The 13691-nt window shown below is 41.1% G+C and overlaps 1 protein-coding gene across 6 annotated transcripts in view; it reads left to right on the top strand.

The window, feature by feature from the left end:
* The window catches only part of slc2a8 (solute carrier family 2 member 8), a 77496-nt gene that overhangs the window by 37016 nt on the left and 26789 nt on the right, over positions 1-13691 (top strand). For 3 of the 6 annotated variants that reach the window (XM_059993852.1, XM_059993848.1, XM_059993853.1), the window contains exon 10: positions 6253-6361. In XM_059993852.1, the coding sequence (XP_059849835.1) occupies positions 6253-6361 (109 nt within the window). Of the gene's footprint in view, positions 1-126; positions 3422-6252; positions 6734-9731; positions 11520-13691 lie in introns of those variants that run through there. The other 3 variants (XM_059993850.1, XM_059993854.1, XM_059993851.1) reach the window with 3 other exon arrangements.

Raw genomic sequence — 13691 nt, 5'->3', positions numbered from 1 at the left:
GATGTATAAATTCCTCTCCGTAGATGCTGCCTGGCCTGCTGAGGTCCTCCATTTTGTGTTGTTTATATGTTTATCTGGGTGTGCGTGTGTCGGCAATGCAAAGTGACAAACTCTTTATTCTTCTAGGAGAACATAACTCAATATGGGACCTTCTGGCTTTTTTCTGGTTTCTGTTTCCTGAATCTCCTCTTCACGATATTCTTCATACCTGAAACCAAAGGGAGAACACTGGAACAAATAGAGGCCCATTTTAAAGTGTCTGCCTGAGTGCCCACAGACTGAATGCCTGTTTAAGATGCTGCTGGACAGTCAGTCACTGATCTTTAGGTAGTTAACCAATACTTTGCAGCTAAGTATTTGGTTGGCAATACTGCAACCCCATTTTGTTTACTTATCTTCATCCTCTGTGGTTTTATGGGTGTATGGCAGAATCATTGAGTATGTGTGTTGGCACTCAGTAACTGAATTACACCAGCTGAACCGTGGGCCCAAATTACTCTGCTGCCATTGCTATGGTTAATATTTCGGAAAATTTTAAATAGCCTTTATCTTGTTTCCAGTGTGTTTACAGATCAAAGTAGATTTGTATTAATGATGTTCTGGAGAAATATTACTAAGTTTGCAGGCTCCTATTTCACATGTTTTAATTTTCATTCCATATATCAGGAAAGGTGAGACGGACTTCCTGATTTTCCTGTTACCCATTGTCACTTAATGTCTGTTTATGTCGCTGTTGTTTAGGAAGCAATGAAGGTCCTCCATCTTTGGCGGCACTCAGGGCTTCTTTCATTGTGTCAGTAGCTTCCTCCTTGTTTTCACTACTATCAAGTCCCAGGTGGAGACTTGGGTGTAGAAGAATTCTTCATTGCTGTATTCATAACAGTTTTTTTTTAAACAGCCAAGGTTGTTAGCCTTGAGCTGAACGCCCGAACCTGGAGGACTGGTGGACCATTCTCAGTCTGACCTCTACCCTTGACCTGCTTGGCATGGGTGACCCTACGAAGAGCCAAAACAAAAAGAGCCAGCAGAGCTCTCTGGGTCATTGGGTCCAAAGGCTGTGGTCCTCTTGGAGAATAAATGATGTACTGGAGAGATATCACACAGTTTGTTTACTTTGGGATTAGTTTTAATAAATCGTGCACCTTTTTTACATCTAAGTTTTAATTTTCATTCCATACCTTGGGGGGGGAAGGTGACACTGTCTTTCTGATTTTTCTGGTGCCCATTATCATACTGACTTATTTTTTGTCACTCTTGTGCTTTGCTTTTTTAAATTAAAAAAAAACAGATTTCAAAGTGTATTAAGAAAGTACAGTATGTTACCATATACAACCCTATGGTTGTATAGAGGCCCATTTTAAAGAGAGACTGTCTATGCAATCAGTTCCTCTGGCCATCTTAAAGTAAAATGTCGGCAGGTTTGTACCTGGAGCACAATAGTCATATCTAACTTTTTTGGGAGCTGAATATGATCGGGGAATATTCACATGAGGCAGAGATCTGAGGAACTGCAGTTAGTGTTAGAATGGAGCAGCCACAAAGAAGCTGCAGAGCTTGCCTAAAAATCAAAAATAAAACAAACCTGAAGTAAAAGCAGAAAATGGGGGGAAACACTCAGCAGGGTAGTCAGTGTCTACGGAAACAAACAGTTAGTAATAAACATGAGAAATTCTGCAGATGCTGGAAATCCAAAACAACATGCTGGAGGAACTCAGCAGGTCAGGCTGCATCTATGGAAATGAATAAACAGTCAACCTTTTGAGCCAAGACCCTTCTTCAGGACAGTTAATATTGCATGTCCAAGACCCTTCATCATATCCAACAGTTCTGCTTTTAATTGCTTACCTCTCTTGTAGAGAATGGGTGACAGAGTTTGACTGCCTAAAGCACAGAAACAATCTTAAAATGGATGATTCAATGCAAGTATTTTATTTGCTTAAGACCAGGGGATGAAAGTGGACAGGAAATAAAGAAATTTCACCGTAGGGCAGAATATTTGAGACGTCTTGATTTGACCACAGCATCTACAGTGTACTTTGTGTTTAGAATATTTGAGAGCCATTATTTTAATTACTGTGTTCCAAACTTGGTGTTCAGTAGGGCCATTTTGTTTTAATGCAGAAATGGGTAAACTTTATGCCATCTTAAGCTTTAACTTGAAGGACACACATGTTCTTTGCCTTGATATTTGGTGCATGTTTACTTTTAATGTATCCTATGTTTAACACTACCTCACTGCAATTATTTAATCTGTGAAGCATACCATGTTTAAATGTTTTATTGATTGTGTCTGCTGATACTGCAAGTTATTTAAATGAAACTAACGTAATTGTATGCCAATCCATAATATTGAGAACTTGACGTTCTTAATTAAAGTAGAAAATAAAAGGCCTGTTGGTAAATTGAATGTTGTTTTAGCTTTTCTATTTGCAGTGCTTTTTGTTCAGTTGTGGTTTTATCCTTTTGACCAAGCTTACTCTCAATTAATGCAGGGGACAAAGTGAAAGTTAATTATTTTAATTTTCTTTTAATATTTCCCAAGCTTACTGATAGTTTAATCTGTAAATCATGTGTTTGCACTGTTTATTGATTGTTAAATGGTCTGCTGATACTATGAGTCATTTAAATGAAGCTAACATAAGTGTATGCCAATCTATAGTATTATTGAGAACTTGACATTTCTGATTAAAGTAGAAAAACATCTATTGGTAAATAGAATGTTTTTGTTTTTCTGTTTTCAGTGTTTTTATTCAGTAACGATATTATGATGTGCTACTGCCTGTTACGCCACTGGGGTTTAGGGCAGCAATGAAGGCCCCCTCTGTCTTGGGTGTTAAGGGCTTCCTTCATCATGTCAGTTTCCTCTTGGTTTTCACTACTATCAGTCATGCAATTCCCGGGCGAAGACTCAGGAATGCCATTGCACTCAGATGTTTCCATCACATTTTTTTTTAACCAGTCAGGGTTGTTAGCCCTGAGCTGATCACCAAACCTGGGGGACCGGTGGACCACGCTTATTCTGCACTCTACGCTTTGACCTGTTTGGCATGGGTGACCCTACTAAGAGCCAAAGTATAAAGCCCTGACTCCAGCCAACATAGCTCTCTGGGTCATTGAGGCATGCAAGCTTCCAAACCGCAGCAATAATTAATAATCATTAGTAATGATCATTTTTGTCATTTTTTTTCTTGTCCTCTTCTCCAAGTAAGCTTGCTTTGAACTAATGTAAAGAACGCGAGTGAAATTCATTGATGAAAGCCAGGTGCAGTGCAAGATTATCAAACAAGTAGAAATATCCCTTCCCTTGCATGAGAAAGGCTATGTGCATAGATTAGTTATTGTAATATGCTGTCTATTTCAGAGATGTATTGATAACTTTTGCGAATAAAACATTGATTCAAAGTTCAAAGTAAATTTATTATCAAAGTACATGTATAACACCATACCCAACCTTGAGGTTAATTTTTTTTATGGGCACTCATTTAATCTCCAGGATATTAATCATAACAGAATTTATGAAGGATCCCCCAACTAGGCTGTTCAAACAGTGTGCAAAAGACAACAAGCTGCAAATACAAAAAGAAGTAGTAATAATAAATAACTAATAAATATCGAGAATGTGAGATGAAATCCTTGAAAGTGAATCCATATGTTTTGGAGACCTCTGCTGGGTGTGACTGCAGTTATGCATACTGAACTCGGACAAATACTTCTCACTCGTTCCTCAACATAAACACAGGAGATTCTGCAGATGCTGGAAATCCAGAGTAACATGCACAAAATGAAGGAACGCAGACCCAATGGAGTGTTGACTGTTTTTCCCTCTCCATGAATGCTGCCTAACCTCCTGAGTTCCTCCAGCATTTTGTATATTACATTCATTCCGCAATCACACGTTATTGTTCACAAGGAGAACTGTCACCACACTGTTCTGAAATCTGAACAAAGAATTGCTGCTTTTAAACAGGATTGACTAGTAGTTACGGATATTGACCATTTGGTAAACTTCCAATTCCTTGTTTGCAAGATCAATCACCATTCACAAAACAGATAATACTCCAACAGCAATGGGAATTGAACCCTGATTGTGCTTGCAAGGTGCTGTTCAGAGTTAAACTAACCACTTTACTGCCATCTACGCTAGAAGAAGAAAATTCAACACACCATTCATAATGAATAACTTGGGATTCTTGGATGAAGTTGTCAGCTTTTTAATATATTGCAGGTTTCTGCCATTAAAACAATGTTTTAAATAGCAAACTGAACATGACAGCACCGTTAGGAACTTTGCCAAATTTAATTCTAAGCTATTGAAGGAAAAAGCCAAGTGTTCAGTCAAAGAAAAAGACTAAAGAAGCAGAATGGTAAGATAGCAGTTAGCAGAATCACTAAGTGCTTCAATTCCTGCTTCCGTCTTTAAGGTGTTTGCACGTTCTCCCTTAAACCACATAGGTTTCTTCTGGGTGCTTCAGTTTTCCCCCACAGTCCAAAGACGTATGACAAAGTTAATCCTTGCTGATCTGATGTGACACAAACGATGCATTTTACTGCGTGTTCAACAAAAATGATTCCAGCTTGCCATATGAAGAGCGTTTGATGGCTCAAGGCCCATATTCACTAGAATACAGAAGAATGAGAGGTGACCTCATTGAAACCTATTGAATGGTGAAAGGCCTTGATTGAGTTCATGTAGAGAGGATGTTCATTTGTTATATGCCATGTTTTATGATGTGGGCGATCATAGTCCTTCCATGACCATGATCGTTGTTGGCAAATTTTTCTACAGAAATGCTCCTGGGCAGTGTCTTTAGAATGAATGGTGACTCCAGCCATTATCAAGGCACTTCAGAGATTGCCTGGTGTCAGTAGTTGCATAACCAGGACTTGTGATATGTATCAGTTGCTCGCACAGCAATCCATTCTCCACACCTTCTCCTTTGGTTTCATGTGGCCCTGATTAGGGGATCGCATAGGTGCTACATCTTGCCCAAGGGTGCAGGCCAGTGGAGGGAAGGAGTGCCTTTAAAGGTTAATTTGCAGGTTGAAGCTGAGGTCAGGAATGCAAATACAATGTTAGGATTCATTTCAAGAGGACTAGAATATAAAAGCAAGGATGTAATGTTGAGACTATAAAGAACTGGTGAGGCCTCACTTGGAGTATTGTGAGCAGTTTTGGGTCCCTTAGAAAATATGCCGAAACTGGAGAGGGTTCAAAGGAGGTTCACAAAAATGATTCCAGCTTGCCATATGAAGAGCGTTTGATGGCTTGAGGCCCATATTCACTAGAATACAGAAGAATGAGGGGTGACCTCATTGAAACCTATTGAGTGGTGAAAGGCCTTGATAGAGTAAATGTGGAGAGGATGTTTCCTCTGGTGGGTAAGTCTAAGACCAGAGAACACTGCCTCAGAATAGAGGGACATCCTTTTAGAATGGAGATGAGGAATTTCTTTAGCTAGAGAGTGGTGAATTTGTGGAACTCATCTATATGTATACTTAAGGCAGAGGTTGATAAATTCTTGATTGGTCAGGACATGAAGAGATACGGGGAGAAGGCAGGAGACCAAGGCAGTGAGGAAAATTAGATCTGCCATGATGAAATGGCAGAGTATACTTGACAGACCAAATGTCCTAATTCTGCTCCCATATCTGATGATTTTATGGGCTTACACCTCCTCTAGTAGAGACATATCTCCACCCCACCACCCAGTTTTGATATACATGTTACAAATAAAATCTTATCTTTAATCTTAAAGGAGGAATGTGGTTTAGAGGTGGGATTCTTGGTCTGTCAGTGGTAGAAGATAGGTCCTCCAATGTTCTCAAGAGGCCAAGTGCATGTCATTGCTTGTGTTGGACTGTAGGAAGATACAGAGATGGGGTTGGGCAGTGAAGGAACTGAGCTGTACAAGACAATGGTGAACAGTTAAATTGTGAGGCCCTGTGAAAGTGTCAGCCTCAGTAAGTTAGCAACCATGGGATGAATTGAATTGATTGACAGTTGATTTTTAGAGGTCCTCAGGGTTAGGTGAGAAAGCTGGCCAGGAGTTAATTGGTAAAAATGATCTCCCAGTAACAAGGGTGTAGGTGTTTGGAGGCACATTATAAATTTCTCACTTTTCCACCCACTGATCTGAATTCACATAATTATCAGTTTAGAGTGTTTCTTTTAAGCAGGTGCCAAATTTGTCAAAACACAACCAGCTCTCCTTTTCCTACAGCTGTTGACTGACGTGTTTGCAATTTATTCAGTTTCTGTTACAGACTGCCAACACTTGTAGTCTTTGCAACACACGCAACGCGCTGGAGGAACTCAGCAGGCCAGGCAGCATCGAGGAAAAGAGTACAGTTGGCATTTTGGGTTAGTTTTTCTCCTTTCTTGTTCAAAGGAATATCAGATATTTAAATAACTTCACAAATTACCAAAGTTAATGGGACTAACTGATGAGCCATTAAAGAGTCTATAGCAACAAGGATCTGGAGTAGTGGGTCAAGTTTGAAGGGTTTGATTGGGTTTATTATTGTCACATGCAGTGAAAAGTATTTCTTTGTCTGCCATCCACACAGATCATTCTATACACAAGTTCATCAAGGAAATTAAATAAAAAATAGAGTGCAGAATTTAATGTTACAGTGTAACACACACAAAATACTAGGTGAACTCAGCAGGTCAGACAGCATCTATGGAAGGGGAAAAAAGTCAATGTTTCAGGCCAAGATCCTTCATCAGGACTGGAAGGGGGCAAAAGACAGAATAAGAAGGTGGGGGGGGGGGGTGAAGGGGAAGGAGTACAAACTGTAAGGTGATAGGTGAAACCAGGTGAGAGGAGAGGCAGGTGGGGGTTGAAGTGAGAAACTGGGATGTAATAGCTGGAACAGGGCTGAAAAAGGAGGAATCTGATAGGAGAGGAGAGGGCACCAACTGAACATCAATTTCTCCAACTACATGGAATTTCTTGCCTTTCCCTTTTTCTGGCTTCTCTCTTACACCTTCTCTTCTCACCTGCCTATCAGCTCCATCCAGGTAGTAGTTATAGCGCAAGTATGATGGGCAACACGATAGCGTAGTAGTTAGCATAACACTGTTACAGCGCCAGCGGCCCAGGTTCAATCCCATCCCTGTCTGTAAGGAGTTTGTGCACTCTCCCAGTGATTGCATGTGTTTCCTCCCACAGTCTAAAGATTCACAGCTTAGTGGGTTAATTAGTCACACGGGTGTAATTGGGTGGTGTGGGTTCATTGGGCTGGAAGGGCCTGTTACCGTGCCGTATCTCTAAGTAAATAAATACAATAATACTAACCTGTTTATAATTCCACCTTTGAAAATGTGTTTGACTTTAATTGTCCTATGAAATGGCCCAACAAGTCATACACAGTTATGTCAAATCTACTTAAGTAGATGGTCCCTTAAGGTTGTTATAGCTGGGGGTGGTAATGGAGACAAGCTCCCACTACCTATTAAATCTCCCAATGGCATCCATCTCAAATAGCCTCTGACAACCAAGTCCAGCCCAACGGAACCATTTCTACCGACAGGAGAAGGGGCAAACGTGGGTTACTGGCACCTTAAAACCAGTTGCTTCAGGCAGACGGGGTTCGTTAGCAGTGGTTGGCAGTTCATCTAGGAGGGGGGAATCTCTGATCTCAAACCTCCTCTGCCTTGCAGCTATACCCAATCATGGGGAAGTCTTTGGGAGTAAACCCCAGGGAAAAATCTAGAGCTGGAGTCCCTAAGGCAGTCCTATGTTGAGTTCAATGCTGACTCGCAACTCCTGCAACGCTGCTGGTGCCAAATTGTATCGGTCTCTGCTGTCCTTTGGGTTTATCATCGAGAAGGGGAGCTTGCTACATGGGCAACAGCTCGCTCTCCATATCACACTGCCCAGGGTTGCATATCTAGACAGCTGGGATGCACCATCCATGGTCAACCATGTGCATGTTGTAAGTTTGGCACAACATCATGGACCTAAAGGCCTGTACAGTGCTGTAGTATTCTATGTTGTCTGTCTATATGCTGCAGTAAATTACATTGGGAAAGCTGGAGAGACTAACCAGTATCACTCCAATGATGGTGTGGTTGCAGAAAATTGATGCTCTGAGCTAATGGATGAGGTTTTAATTATTACATGCTTTCCTTTCTCAAAGTTTAAAGAAGCTTTCCCTCATCATGAATTTGTAATGACTGCCCATCTGGTTCTTATTGAAATATAGAATATTCAGCGAAATCTAAAAATAAACCCCACTACTTGATTAATAATGCAAGATATTTGTTTCCGGCTGCAAAACATAGAAGTGAATCAGCTAAAGATTTCCCTGGGTGTAGACTGAATCTTTCCCATCTTGATGACAGAGACTCTACAGCTAATGAAGTAATTAAGAGCTGTCACCATGTAGTCATCAAGCTGTATATGGCAGCTTCCACAACAAAGATCACTGAGTTTTATTAATTAATGAGGGAGAAGTATCAGCCAGGATCCTGCTCCTACAGTTCTTCGGAGGAGTAATTGGATCCTTTATAATCACCAGAAAGAGCTGAAAGTGCCTTAGCTTAGCACAGCTTTTCCAAATCAAATGCAGCACCATGGACAGCGCAGCTGATGTCTCAGGCTAGACCTCTGTGCTCAGATCTTTGACTGTGCAGCCAGCTTCTCTTAAGACCAAAACCAAATGTTTTGAACGTGGTGATTCCATAAAATATAAGACTTAGGAGCAAAACTAGGCCATTCAGCCCATTGAGTCTGTTCCACTATTTAATCATGGCGGATTTACTAACTCTCAATCCTATTCTCATGCTTTCTTCACGCCCCTAAGGTGGAGATTGATAGGTTCTTGATTAATCAGGGTGTGAAAGGTAGGAGAATGGAGTTAAGAGGGAAATAGACCAGCCATGATGAAATGGTGGAGCAGACTTGGTGGACTGAATGGTCTAATTCTGTTCATATGTCTTATGGTCCTTACCAATCAAGAAATGATCAAGTTCCACTTTAAATATACCCAGTGATTTAGCCTCCACAGCCTTCTGTGGCAATGAATTCCACAGCCACAGGATACCACCCTCTGGTTAAAGAAATTCTTCAGCATCTCTGTTCATTTTATTCAGAGGCTCTGCCCTCTTGTCCGAGACACTATTGGAAACATCTCTGTGATAATTGCCCTGATTAATCATAATAGATTTACAGCCCATATATTAACGTCATCACCAAGGACCCCCATGATCCAGCCCATGCTCATTTTTCACCACAGCTATCAGAAATTAGGTACAAGAGCCTTGGGTCCTACACCACCAGGTTCAGGAACAGTTATTACCCTATAACCATCAGAAACAGTGTGGATAACTTCACTCACCACAACTCTGAATGGATGCCACAACCTATAGACTCACTTTCAAGGACTCTACAACTCCTAGTATTATTTATTTACTTACTTATTTTTCTATTTGCACAGTTCATCTTCTTTTGAGCATTAATTGTTTGTCAGCCTTTGTGTGTAAAATTCTTATTGATTCTATTGTATTTCACTGTTTTACCATGAATGCCTATAAGAAAATAACCACAATGTTATGTATGGTGACATAAACAAACTTTGATAATAAATTTACTTCGAACTTTCAACATATTAGTCCATGCTCTTGGGTAAAAGGGAATCCAATATTTACTCAGCAATGCACTCGTGGCTTTGGGAGTTGTATGTGTATCCTGAGCATTTCTACAATGTGCCTACAATTTCTGCAGATTTCCAGAAGGTGGTGGAAAAGTTCTTTAGAGCTGGAGGCATTGAGACGTAAAGCACCCAAGAGCAGCTGCCTGATCTGTTCTCTGTGTTGGCACTTACGTGTGCCCAATGATCATTTTTCTAGGTTTCTTTCAGAATTAAAAACATGCTCTTTTTGGAGCAACACACATGAAATGCTGGAGGAACTCAGCAGGTCAGGCAGCATCTATGGAAATGAATAGACAGTCGATGTTTTGGGCTGAGACCCTTCCTCGTGGCTTCATACCCTTGTTGGTATGTATACCATTTCACCAAAGACACTTGAAAATGTCGACAGATTCTGACTAGTTACATCACCGTCTGGTATGGAGGCACCAATGCTCAGGATCAGAAAAGGCTGCCGAGGACCATGAACTCACCCAGCTCCACCATGGACACTAGCCTCACCACCTCTTCAAAAGTACCTCAGAAAGATGACGTCCAACATTAAAGGTGATAATGACATGCCCTCTTCTCATTATTACCATCAGAAAGGAGGCACAGAAGCCTGAAGGCACATACTCAGTGATTCAGGAACAGTTTCTTTCCCCCGCTATCAGATTCCTAAATGGACATTGAACCCATGAACACTACTTCACTTATTTTTTAATATTTCTCTGTTTGCACTGTTATATGTATATTTAATATACATATATACATTGTAATTCATCTATTTATTTTTTTCTATATTTATCATATATTGCATTGTACTGCTGCCGCAAAGTCAACAAATTTCACGACAACCACGAGGAAATCTGCAGATGCTGGAAATTCAAGCAACACGCTCAAAATGCTGGTGGAATGCAGCAGACCAGGCAGCATCTATAGGGAGAAGCGCTGTTGATGTTTCGGGCCGAGACCCTTCGTCAGGAAATTTCACAACACGTGTCAGTAATATTAAACTTGATTCTAATCCTGATTCCCAAATTCTTCTCAGTCCTGAAGAAGGGTCTTGGCCGGAAACGCTGACTTGTTATTTCATTTCCTCAGATGTTGCCTGACTGGCTGAGTTCCTTCCACATTTTGTGTTTGTCACTTCAACGTTTTCCATGGCACGGAAGAGGTTGAGTGGCATCAGGAACAAAGTAGAGAAGTTGATGAAGGGCAAAAGTGTAGTAATTGGCACGGCAAAAAACTTTTGTTTTACATTCCATCCATACAAATTATTTCACCTATCAGTACATTGAGTTGGTACGGGGAAAGGCAATCACCAGACTGCAGAATCAGGTGTTACACTTTCAGAGAACATACGATGCGGGCAGAAAGTTAGGTGCAAAGCCATGAGGAGGTAAATTGTGAGGTCAGGAGTCCAACTTACTGTATAAGGGGACAATCCAATAACGTTGGGATAGAAGCTGTCCTTGAGCATGGTACTATGTGACTTCAGTCTTTTGTATCTTCTGCCTGATGGAAACTGTGAGAAGAGAGAACATCCGGTGAGGGAGACATCTTTGGTTATGCTGGCTGCTTTGCCGAGATGCTGAGAAGTGTGGACAAAGGCAGCGTAATAGAGTAATGCGATTACAATGCCAGTAATCAGGGTTCAATTCTGGCACTCTGTAAGGAATTTGTATGTTCTCCCCGTGACTGTGTGAGTTTCCTTCGGCTGCTCCTCTTTCCTCCCTCATTCCAAAGACGCACTGGATGGTAGAATAATTGCTCACGTAGGTGTAATTGGCGTGGGCTCATTGGGCCAGAAAGGTCTGGTACCATGCTATATCTCTAAATAAATAAAGTAAATAATAAAAAAGGAACAGTTATTAATGGTTCTCTGCCAAATTAGTTCTAAATACCATCAGGGAGAAAATAATAAAAATATTTTTAAAAGTCTTTTTAATCAAATTGAATTATTTCTTGTGTGTTTCAGATTTACTTTCTCTCCTACTTTATATTCAATGTTGCCAAAGCCCAGAGATTAATTGGTTATTTCTCTGAGATGACCTTATTAGTAAAATTCCTCCGATGCAGCTTGTAACACTCCTTACGAGTGACTGGCTATAGTGATTTCTCAGATTATCATTCCCAATGATTTGCCGAGGAATTGCAGACAATGGTTCAACTAGATTTAGATTTCATTTATATTTATCTTATTTAAAGATACAACACTGTAACAGGCCCTTCTGGCCCAATTGCACCCTCTTATGCGATGCCTCGAACCACGCCAGCTTTGGGGATTTAGTCACTCAAACTCCCTGGAGTACCCATAGCTGACATGGCCCCTTTGAGGAATCAAGACGGCCCCACTAATTGGTACTTACGTTTCGAGTGCCAAGAATTGAGCATTTAAGGAACATCTGAACTGTGATTTGGAGCTCAATCATAAGCCTACTCGTGATTTCATCTAGTGTTTGTTTTGAGCTCAGATCCAGTGTGATACTTGATACTCGAAGCTCGCTTCAGATACCACAGCAATTGGATCCAATTTATCCTCATCAAGGTTTCTAATTATACACCCATGTGACCAATTATCCTGCTAACCTGCACATCTTTGGACTGTGGGGGGAAGCCCGCATGATCACGGGGTGAACGTACAAACTCCTTACACACAGCGGCAGAATTGAACCCAGGTTACTGTAACAATGTTACGCTAACTGCTACACTGAATGTGGATGGATGCCTCGCCAGTATCTTGTAAACCTTAGATCTGTGGCATTGTTCCAGTCCTGTGGTAGACCATTCAACCCATCACGAATCTATGCTTGCTACTAGCAGACCAGTCTCATTGTTCGTTTACCCCACAACCCTGCACATTATTCTTGGTCAATCATGATACCCCGAGGGACCTTGGGAATGTAAGTCTATCACTTTCTGAAAGGGGCAAGACAAGTCGATTGCCCTTTATTTGGAAAAAGGGAGAGTATAAGCCAGTCACAGAGATTTTCGGAGAGCTCATTGCACATTGAAAAACAGGCAAACTTCAAGGCGCCTGAGAGCAGGATCTGTGTGAGGATTCTATAATTTAGCAGTGTTGCTATGAGTCTTGCCAACTCCAATCCTTACCACCCACAGTGCAATCTGCTGCCACCACTCATGTGATAGCTTGAAATATCACACCAGTGGCTTGTGAATAGACTAGAACCACAGTACATCAGCAGTGCAATCTGAATCGATCTGCATTCAGTTTGTGATGGCAATTCCTCGTCACTAACAGCCCACAATGCTCCCGATACCTGCCAATCACAGCAACCTGAAAGGAAACTGTGAACTCTGGCCCTGCCTCAACCTACCCGTTTCGGACATACATCACTGACATACACGCAGTGGCCACTTTATTAGGTACACCTGCACACCTGCTCGTTAATGCAAATACCTAATCAGCCAATCACGTGGCAGCAACTCAATGCATAAAAGCATGCAGACATGGTCAGGAGGTTCAGTTGTTGATCAGGCCACAGATCAGAATGGGGAAGAAAAGTGATCTAAATGACTCTGACTGTGGAGTAATTGTTGGTGCCAGACGGGGTGGTTTGAGTATCTCAGCGACTGCTGATCTCCTGGGGTTTTCACAAACAATCGTCTCCAGAGTTTACAGAGAATGGTGTGAAAAGAAATGAAAAAAAAAAATCCAGTGAATGGCAGTTCTGGGTGAAAATGTCTTGTTAATGAGAGTGGTCAAAGGAGAATGGCCAGACCGGTTCAAGTTAACAGGAAGGTGGCAGTAACTCAAATTACCATGCAATACAACAGTGGCGTGTACAAGAGCATCTCTGAATGCAGAGCACAGCAAACCTTAAAGTAGATGGACTACAGCAGCAGAAGATCATGAAGATATATTCAGTGACCACTTTATTAGGTACAGGAGGTAACTACTAATGTGGCCACCGAGTGTATGGCATAAAATTTGTTGCTTTGCAGTACTAATATAATGCAAAGCATTAAGAATACTGTAAATTACAATGAGAAATATATTTATGTATACAATTAAATAAGTAGTGCAAACA

Source organism: Hypanus sabinus, chromosome 18, assembly GCF_030144855.1.
Source record: "Hypanus sabinus isolate sHypSab1 chromosome 18, sHypSab1.hap1, whole genome shotgun sequence".
NCBI classification, from domain to species: Eukaryota; Metazoa; Chordata; class Chondrichthyes; order Myliobatiformes; family Dasyatidae; genus Hypanus; species Hypanus sabinus.
Note: the sequence above shows the minus strand (reverse complement) of the source record. Positions and strands in the feature narration are given on the sequence as shown.